Source organism: Staurois parvus, unplaced genomic scaffold, assembly GCF_062004578.1.
Source record: "Staurois parvus isolate SC_StPar_1 unplaced genomic scaffold, SC_StPar_1.0 ptg000115l, whole genome shotgun sequence".
Lineage (NCBI taxonomy): Eukaryota > Metazoa > Chordata > Amphibia > Anura > Ranidae > Staurois > Staurois parvus.
Window position 1 is genome coordinate 1,332,608 of NW_028317911.1, and position 10,540 is coordinate 1,343,147.

The window sequence follows — 10,540 nt, forward strand, 5'->3', positions numbered from 1 at the left end:
AAAGGTTATATTAACACAGAGGTGATTCAGAGGAGGTGATTCAGAGGCGTGCAAGGAACTCTTGAAATGCATACTTTGCCTGCATTGTCCCTTTAAATAGGGACGTAAAACATTCCCTGGCTTACCATAACAACAAAAACTTACAAGTACGAATCCCAATCAATGGAAACAGGTAGAATTATTAACCAACAGAATTCAGCTGCTGTTCACCTAATGTATTCAATTTACATACAGTGAGGCTACGTACAGGTCACTGCAATAAAACGTTATTGATAGTGTACCATTAACTCCTCTAACACAGCGAGAACAGTGCAGCCCATTCTATCTTCAATGCATAGTGGCTTTTCAGTGCGCTTCTACTTAACTACACAGGTGGAAACAGGCAGTGTGTTAGGATCAATGACCAGTATTGCCATCTACACGTCTTCAATACTGCGCTGGTGTGATCACCAGCATGGAGATAAAAATATGTCATACAAAAACTCATAGTCACTCTCTTACACAACTAAAGCATTTCACACATTGCAATCTTTAGGTCACAGACCTTCTAGCCCAGACATAATGAGAACACTGATGAGAGGAGATCAGGCAGTCATAAGGACGGTTCCACTAAAGAAAGAAAGGACTTTGATCTCTTTGGAAAGGAAGGTTAATTACCAGAAATAATGAGTCTGGGGTGTTAGGACCATAAAGTCAAATTTAACCTCTTCACTTCACATTCTGATCAAATTAACCCCATCCATAAAGGTGAATTTTAGTTTCTTGTTATCATTACTGACCGATAAGGAAAATACTGACTAAATGCAAGGTTCAAGCAAAACACATTCATTGCCAATAAAATAATGTGATTTTTCCTGCTTCTTATATATTATAGTTCAATATCACTACTAATCACCATAAAAATGATGCCTAGAACTTAACCTACCTTTCTACACATCATATTACATATATCATCTCTTCTATACTACTTCTCCTATCTTAACATATATCTGATTCATATAAATCTCTCCATTTAATTCTCATAACGCCTCCTACCTTTCTACACATCATATTACATATATCATCTCTTCTATACTACTTGACCTATCTTAACATATATCTGATTCATATAAATCTCTCCATTTAACTAATTCTCATAACGCCTCCTACCTTTCTACACATCATATTACATATATCATCTCTTCTATACTACTTCTATCTTAACATATATCTGATTCATATAAATCTCTCCATATAACTAATTCTCATAACGCCTCCTACCTTTCTATACATCATATTACATATATCATCTCTTCTATACTACTTCTATCTTAACATATATCTGATTCATATAAATCTCTCCATATACCTAATTCTCATAACGCCTCCTACCTTTCTACACATCATATTACATATATCATCTCTTCTATACTACTTCTCCTATCTTAACATATATCTGATTCATATAAATCTCTCCATATAACTAATTCTCATAACGCCTCCTACCTTTCTACACATCATATTACATATATCATCTCTTCTATACTACTCCTATCTTAACATATATCTGATTCATATAAATCTCTCCATATCTCCATATAACTAATTCTCATAACGCCTCCTACCTTTCTATACATCATATTACATATATCATCTCTTCTATACTACTCCTATCTTAACATATATCTGATTCATATAAATATCTCCATAAAACTAATTCTCATAACACTTCCTACCTTTCTGTATAACGGATCTATATAATTCCTTCTATATCTTCATATAACTGAGTTATATCTCTCCAGATACTTGATCCTAAAACACCTCCTACCTCTCCATATAACAGATTTGTATAACTTCTCTTGTACCTTCACATGACTGATTTCTAAAACTCCTCATATATGATATACACTCACCGTCTACTTTATTAGGTACACCTTGCCAGTGCCAAGAAAATATCCCCCACACCATTACACAACCACAACCAGCCTGAACCATTGATACAAGGCAGGATGGATCCATGCTTTCATGTTGTTTACTCCAAATTCTAACCCTACCATCTGAATGTCACAGCAACCAGTCTGCCCATTCTCCTCTGACATCAAGGCATTTTCGTCCACACAACTGGATATTTTCTCTTTTACTGACCATTCTCTGTAAACCCTAGAGATGGTTGTGCGTCAAAATCCCAGTAGATCAGCAGTTTTTGAAATACTCAGACCAGCTTGTCTGGCACCAACAACCATGCCACATTCAAAGTCACTTAAATCCCCTTTCTTCCCCATTCTAATGCTGGGTTTAAAGTTCAGCAAGTCGTCTCCACCACGTATACATGCCTAAATGCATTGAGTTGCTGCCATATGATTGGCTGATTAGCAATTTGTGTTACCAAGCAATTGAACAGGTGTACCTAATAAAGTGGCCTAAGGATATATGCAGAGATAGAGGCTAGAGGCAGCTGCTATAGGCAGAGATAGGAGGAGTTATAGGGCTCAGAAATGTGCAGAGATAAGACGAGTTATAGGGATCAGTTCTATGTAGAGACTGGATGAGTTGATCAGTTATAACTTCTGCAAATTTCTAAATCCTATAACTCATCTGATCTTTACATAAAACCAATCACTATAACTCACCTAATCTCTACATAAAATTGATCCCTAGAACTTCTCCTATCTTTGCATATTTCTGATCCCTACAACTCATGCCTCTAGCCCCATCCCTGCATATAGGGATCAGTTCTATGAAGACATCAGAAGAGTTGATCAGTTATAACTCCTCCTATCACTGCATATTTCTTATTTCTACAACTCATCTGATCTTCACATACAACAGATCCCTATACCTCCTCCTATTTCTGCATATTACAGAACCTTATTACTACTCCTATCTATATAGCTGCCCCTATCCCTCTATATAACTGATGCCTATTACTTTTTATCTCAGCCTCTAACTGACACTTAAAGGGTAACCCCACTTTCATGAGGAAAAAAAAAGGAAATAAAAAAAATAATATTGCATACACAATTGCGACTCAAGTCAAATTGTAATTGAATTTTATTAAAAATGACATTTCCTTTTCAATCTGCAGCGCTGATTTTTTCTGTAAAATGCAATGCAATATGGCTAATTGAAGGTGTTCTGTACACGGATGGTTCACAGAACGCACCGTGAAAATGTCAGTTCCTGCTTGAGTGATTGGCTTACTGATTTTTCTTAGAAATCTGCACAAGAAACAAGTCAGATTTTAGACATCCCCTGCAACAAAAATTTCATTTTTGGTGAGATACTCCCAAAGGGAAATAATGTCTAAAGGGATGCAGACCTTGCCACTTTCCTGCAAGTGCAGCAGCTTATTAATAATTATAAAGCCACTCCCATTCAGATTCACTCTGCACATGGACACAGACAAACAAACCTCTATTTCTTTAGAATAACAAAAGGTAGGAATCTGCAACAAAGTTTGTTAAAAATCCTTGCAATGCCACCCAGAGGGAAATGTTTTAGCTCAACAAAAGTGGAGTTACTCTTTAAAGTCTTACTAAACCCACAACAGTAAAATCAGTCTGTATGTGCCGTAAAGCGTGCTTATATTACGCAATGTGGAACCTAAGGGGTTAATCCTCTGCATTGTGTAAAGGGGCTGTTTGATCCTGACTTCTCTGATCCTCCCCTTCTTCCAGTGTCCCCGTCTTATCTCCTGATAAGACATATCGTGTGGAGACACTCTGCACATGCTCAGTTTGGTGTGTATTGCTAGAGAGGTTTTTTTTTTTTTTTTTTTTTTCTTGGGAGAGAGCATGTGATCAGCACAGGGCCAATCAGCACTGTCCAAACAGAGGGTGAGGGGTTCTGAATCCTCCTAGGGCAGAATGAAAACTCATCCTACAAGCTTTAACATGTGCTCGGCTGGACACTAATAGAAGTCACAAGACTGCTCTAACTACTGATGAAAAAAAGTATTTAGCAGTTTATATTTACTAAAATAGTTTCATTTCCATGTTCTGTATACTGTGCAGGGGCGGACTGACAACTTATGGGGCCCCTGGGCAATAGGGGATCATGGGGCCCCTGTGTCCTTGCCCAAACTCAAAAAAGCCTATGAAAAAGGTACCAGGGGCATCTCATGGGGCCCCCTACTGACCCCGGGCCCTCGGGCAGTGCCCGAGTTTCCAAATGGTCAGTCCGCCCCTGATACTGTGGGAGACTAGCTATAGTGAATCCTGGGTTTAATAACACCTCGAAGCCTCCTTTCCCATCATATTACTTCTCCTTATAACCGTACCTTTCCCTTTAATATATCGTCCTCTATAAGTCCTCCTATCTCTGCATATAACTGTATTCTATATCTCCTGCTATCTCTTCCTATACTCACAGCCTGTAAATCCTTTCCTCTTCATATGATCCCTCCTGCTACCTCTGCATATAAACACATCCTTAGAACTCTCATCTCTACAAATAACCCTTCCCTGGTATAATTCCAGCTATCTCTGCATACAACTGGTCCTTGCAAGTCCTTCTATCTCTCCATATACAGTACCTCTTCTACCTTTCCATATATGCGTCCCCTGTGACTCCTCCCATCTCTCTCTCTATAACGCGGTATACTTGTATCCCTTGAAAAATCTCCTTCATCGGTCTCCACAGATCTCTGTTTTTAGTGTTTATTCCTGTGTCAGCAAGTCTAAGTTCTATCAATTATTAATAAGTCAGCAGATAATTAATGAATTCAAACTCATTTTTAAACACAACACAAGCCTTTAACTGGGAACGCTCATTAACTCAAACTTTACAGGTCGTCTGGAAAAGCCTCCTAGTATACATACACCACACATACCCCTCCCGTATCCACTTAGAAAAAAAGAGGAAAACATCAAAGAGAGGTATTTTAAACCGTAAATAGCAAGGAGGAAAGAGATTATGGAAATAAAGGTGTGGAGGAGGGGAAGGTGTTTTGGAAAGCAAAAAAAAAGGAAGAGAATGAGACAAGTGAAGTGAAAGGGATCATGGGAAGTTGTTGGCTGCAACATAGGTGGTGAAAGAGAAAAGCGATGTGGGGAGGAAATGGGTGGAAAGAGATAAAGGATCTTCGGACACAATAACAACTACTACAAAGAAGAAGAAGTAGAGAAGAAATGATGATACAATTGGCTGGGGTTGTTTTCATAATAGAAATTTACTAACCACATCCTGGAGTTTGTTTACTAACAAAGCAAATACCAATAATGTACTTGTATCCATCAAGGAAGCTGATTTAATAGCAAGCATGCACAGTTCAAACCAAATCCATCGTGTCTTCATTAAAGCAAATGGTTACTGGTTGCTATGGGTTACTGCACTTTTCACCAAGTGCTTTGCTCTTTGCACTATTTACTGAATATAAACATCTCAAATATGTAATTTAGTACCCAGGTCAAAAATGCCAAACAGCACCCCCCACCACCAAAAAAAAAGTGTGAACATTATGTGTCAGCAAAAATCTCCCCCCCCCAAAAAAAGAAAAAACATTTTGAGCATTTATCTTCACAATTACCCCCTCAGCATAAATCCCCTTTGCAAGCAACAATTCTCCTCCCAGTACAAATCCCCCTTCCCAGCTCAAATCCTCTCCCTCCCCAAATCTTCCCTCCTCGCTCTAATACTCTACCCCTCAAATTTCCCCTTTGGGCATAAATCCTCTCCACCCTCCAAATCCCCCTCTCCCAGCACAAATCCCCCCAAATCCCCTCTCCTAGCGCTAATCCTCCCCTCCAAATTTCCCCTCCTAGCACAAATCCCCCCAAATCCTCTCTCCTAGCGCAAATTCTCCCCTCCAAATTTCCCCTCCTAGCACAAATCCCCCCAAATCCGCTCTCCTAGCGCTAATCCTCCCCTCCAAATTTCCCCTCCTAGCGCTAATCTTCCCCTCCAAATGTCCCCTCTTAGCACAAATCCCCCCAAATCCCCTCTCCTAGCACTAATCCTCCTCTCCAAATTTCCCCTCCTAGCACAAATCCCCCAAATCCCCTCTCCTAGCGCTAATCCTTTCCTTCAAATTTCCCCTCCTAGCACAAATCCCCCCAAATCCCTTTTCTGAGCGCTAATCCTCCTCTCCAAATTTCCCCTCCTAGCATAAATCCCCCCCTAATCCCCTCTCCTAGCACTAATCCTCCCCTTCAAATTTCCCCTCCTAGCACAAATCCCCCAAAATCCCCTCCCCTAGCGCTAATCCTCCCCTCTAAATTTCCCCTCCTAGCACAAATCCCCCCAAATCCCCTCTCCTAGCACAAAACCCCCAAATCCCCTCTCCTAACGCTAATTCTCCCCTCCTAGCACAACCCCCCAAATCTCCTCTCCTAGCACTAATCCTCTCCTCCAAATTTCCCCTCTAAGCACAAATCCCCCCTCCTAGCACAAATCCCCCCAATCATCCCTACTAGCACAAATCGCCCCCCCAAATTCCCCTTCCTAACAGAAATCCACTCTCCTAGTATAAGTCCCACCCCTCTAAATCACCCCTTCCAGCACAACCCCTTAAATCCCCACCGTACCCAGGACAGCCGCCCCTCCTGCCCACCCCTCGCCTGATCCTGTTTATTGTAGTCTACTGGTCCTTAAATGTGGTGGTTGCATTAGGCTGGCCATATACTGATCGAAATTTGTCCGGCTCGATCTGTGTGTTGGCTCCTTCACTCGACCAAAATCAATTGTTTAATCAATACTAAGTGGTTAGCACCTCCGCCTAGCAGCAGTACGGTCGTCGGTGCAAATACCAACCACAGCACTACCTGCCTGGAGTTTGCATGTTCTCCTTATGCAGGTTTCCTTCCGCATTCTAAAGACATGCTGGTAGGTAAATTGGCCCTAGTATGTGTATGTACGGACCTTAGACTGTAAGCTCCTTGATGGCAGGGACTGATGTGAATGTAAAAAATACATGTAAAATGCTATGTAAATTGCAGGGGCTCTATAAGTACCTGTAATAAATAAATAAAAACTTCTTTCAGGGATATGTTAGAGGATTTTCCATTGATCATCAGCTGCAGCTGCTGATCATTGTATTCTGACAGCAGAGGATGTCACTGTCTAAACACAATGTCCAAGCCATTGAATTCATCCATCTGTTTGTGTGGATGGATTAATCTGCTATATATTTTTTTTTTTTTTTTTTAAATAGAAAAAAAAAAAAAACTAACTGTGTATAGCCAGTTTACAGATCCCTCCATCCATGCTTGAATCTGAAGTGCTCACTATAGTAATCTACCAGCCAACAATTTTCCACCCAGCTCCTCTGATTTTCCAATTTAAGGTTGTCAGGCAAAAGGGCCACCCACAAAATTACATTCGCTCAGTCTATGGCCAACTTTGGTTTTTGTTTTGTTTTTTCCAGTACATTTTTTGCCACTTTAGAAAAAAATCTGCTGATCCTGCCAGAAATGTTGCGTCCTTGTAACCTCCTGTGCACTGAACTAAAATCTTAAAAGTGTAGTTCCAGCCCACGCTACCTCCCATGAAAAATTGAAAGTCAGCAGCTACAAATACTGTAGCTGCTGACTTTCAGTATTAGGGCACATAGCTGCCCATAAATCCAGTGGTGTCGGTTGCAGCGAACTGAGCCGGAAGTGGGAGTGGGTACCTGTCAAAACTAGGTATTTGCTCCCCCCCCCCCAAATGTGGCAGCGGGGGGGGGGGAGACAGAAAAGCAGAGCTTCCACTTTTGGGTGGAACTCCACTTTAAACAAAGTTATCAGCCTTCCCAGTTATTGTCTTTGAATTAGAAAACAGCTCCCCCTGTGTAATGGAGATGAAGAGATGGGGAGGCGTTTGTAGTCCAAATGAGGAAAGCAGCCTAGGGTGACTACACTGCCCCTTCATAGATACAGTACAGTGAGTGTTTTCACTTTAAGACAGGAAGTGTGTTACTGGCAAGATCACCAGGTGATAATAAAGGCAAATAAAGTCTGAAAAAAAAGAAAACTAATACATACATACAACACATCCAATGACGGGTATACTGCAATTTGTACACTTATGTTCAAATATAAAGCTGAATTCCAGGTATAGATTTTATTGCATAGTTACACTGACCCAGCCTGGAGAAATGCAAGTATACATATGCCTTACCTGTGGGACTGCTGTCACCACGATTACAGTGATTGCTGCCGTCTTCCAGGTCCCAATCTAAGCAGTTGCCTTGCTGCCTAGTAACAACAAGGGGTCGCTCACTTGGCATGGTCACCATTTACAGAACACCTTGCATTTTTCTCAATGACTACAAAATATTCTCTGATTGGATGAGGTAGAGATTGTGATGTCACTGCCCTTCCTCTCCAGCTGATCCATTCAGAGACTTTCTTACATCCACTGAGAAAAATACAAGAGATCTGTGAATGGTGTCAGTGAAGAGCAAGCGATTCCTTATGCACACTATGCAGCAGGGCAGCCCCACTCAGGAAAGGATATGGAAAACCCTGATGATCACTATTGTAGTGGAGACTCCTACAGTAATTCTCTACTTCCACAAGGATCCCACGGGTATGAAATGTGCACACTCACAGTGCTTCACACTGGACCAATGTAACTATGCAAAAAAATCCATACCTGGCCTTCACCTTTAACAATATGTGCATTTAATAAATACATATTACTGTACATATTTTGTTTTGACACTTTTACGTGATTTGTGATTGGCTAAGAACAACAGCCCCTAGATGCGTTTCACCATATGTTATTACCATGATTATTTGACAAACTACAGTCAAGGATTTGGGATGCAATAACAAAGCAAGCTCCAAAACTAGAACAGAAGGGAATCAATGAGAACATCTAAAAAGTATACAAGTTATATAAAGGGATAAGAGGCTGTAAATTAAAGGGTTAAAATTCTGAGTGGGCATATGACACAAGGAAGGGATCTGCTGTGCAAAAATGGAGGCACAGGTGTGAAATCTGGAGCACATCCACTGCCGAAATCCAAAGACTAAACTGGGAAGTCTACATAGGAAGGGGCTTGCTGGTGCTGGAGGCAAGGGATGTGCATGGTTACCACTACAACAGCAAAAAACAAAAACCCCATTAACTACATAATAGTAAAAATGAGATGACCCTAATAAATTATCATTTGTAGGTAGCCAAGGGCAATCATATGTGAAGAGGGGTCCCCTATTTCATTTCCTATCAGACAAAAGAGGAGATGAGGGGTAAGGTGACAGGAGGGGGCAGTCAATGGGAAAGGAGAACAAAACCAGAAGGTACAACAAAGCTTGGAGGAGATGAGAAGCTCAGGAAAGAGATGAGGGTCTTCAAAGAAGAGGATGAAGAAGGCAAGAGGGGAACTGGGGGACAAGGAGGTCATCAGGAAACTACAAAACCCAGAAAAGTGAAGAGAAAGCAGAGGTCCAAGTAGCTAACAAGTGATGAGAGCGGAGAGGAGGAGTAGTAAGTGATGGGAGCAGGAGGGAGTGAGGAGAAGGAGAAGGGGGAGGAACAAAGAAGACCAGGGACTGACCTGTGGGAGTCTCAGTCTCCAGGGGGAAACACAGGGGGGCGACCAAGAGCAGATGGAGCAGTTGGGGGTACATGCTGCCGGTCTATAGTTCCTTAGATCACTATGGTCTCCTTCCCTCTGTAGCCAGGCGGGTACATGTCTCCCCTTGATCACGACATACTTCTCTCCCCCTCTTCATTCCAGCCTGCTCCAGCACGGGAAAGTTGCAGAGTGCAGAGAGTGTCAGACTAAGCTCAGTCTACCGAAGCTGACGTCATGTGCTGCCAGTTCCATGAGCGCCAGTGCCACCTGCTGGACACACAGGGGACACGGTACAATAGTGCCATCTGCTGGGCTATGGGATGAACTGCAGTTTGCTGAACAACCTGCACGTCTCCAGAGGCACCACAGGTCCAAGCATGTGCCTAGTGACACCACTCCGTCTTTTATTGGTAGAAACCCACTTTAAAGTGTTACCTGCCTCTTCGTTTTCGTCCCTAGCAACTCAGTCTTTACTTACAGTATTGTTATGAATACCATTGTCTCCGAATTTTACATTAGAGCCGCTTTTAGTTCTCCTTATGGGTCAGCGATAGTAAATTCACCCATTACTGATGCTTTTGTTGTGACACCATTGCAGTGACACACGACCTGCTATTATTTGTCCATGTAGGAACACGTGTGAGGGGCTCATTCGTTCTGCGGACACAACTCGTCTACTTCTGACCGGGGCGCCGTCTGGACAACACAGGCAACGTTGCTCTTTGCTGCCACCCACAGGACAAATACATGAAGGCAGGAGATGTGTACTGCTTGGCTTTTTTTTTAGGTAGAACTAAAAGCAAAACTATTTTTTTTTAATTTTGGATGGGAGGATTATAGCCCGTCAGATTTTTTTTTTTTCGCCATCCATGTCCCATTGTGGAGATTTCCCTTCACTTCCTGTCCTATAACCAAACAGGAAGGAAATTTGCCATCCATGTCCCATTGTGGAGATTTCCCTTCACTTCCTGTCCTATAACCAAACAGGAAGGAAATTCGTGCAACTTACCCTCCAGAGGATTTACCCTCCTTCCCGACCAGGCCATTTTTTTGCGTTAC

The 10,540-nt window shown here is 41.8% G+C and overlaps 1 protein-coding gene across 4 annotated transcripts in view; it reads right to left on the reverse strand.

Annotated features, from left to right (window-relative positions):
* Positions 1 to 9,698, reverse strand: part of PTPRU (protein tyrosine phosphatase receptor type U) — a 212,753-nt gene extending 203,055 nt beyond the window's left edge. For 2 of the 4 annotated variants that reach the window (XM_089671891.1, XM_089671889.1), the window contains exon 1: positions 9,461 to 9,698. In XM_089671891.1, the coding sequence (XP_089528017.1) occupies positions 9,461 to 9,533 (73 nt within the window). In that variant the 5' untranslated portion in view covers positions 9,534 to 9,698. The remainder of the gene's footprint in view (positions 1 to 9,460) is intronic. The other 2 variants (XM_089671892.1, XM_089671890.1) reach the window with 1 other exon arrangement.
* Between the last annotated feature and the right edge of the window lie 842 nt (positions 9,699 to 10,540).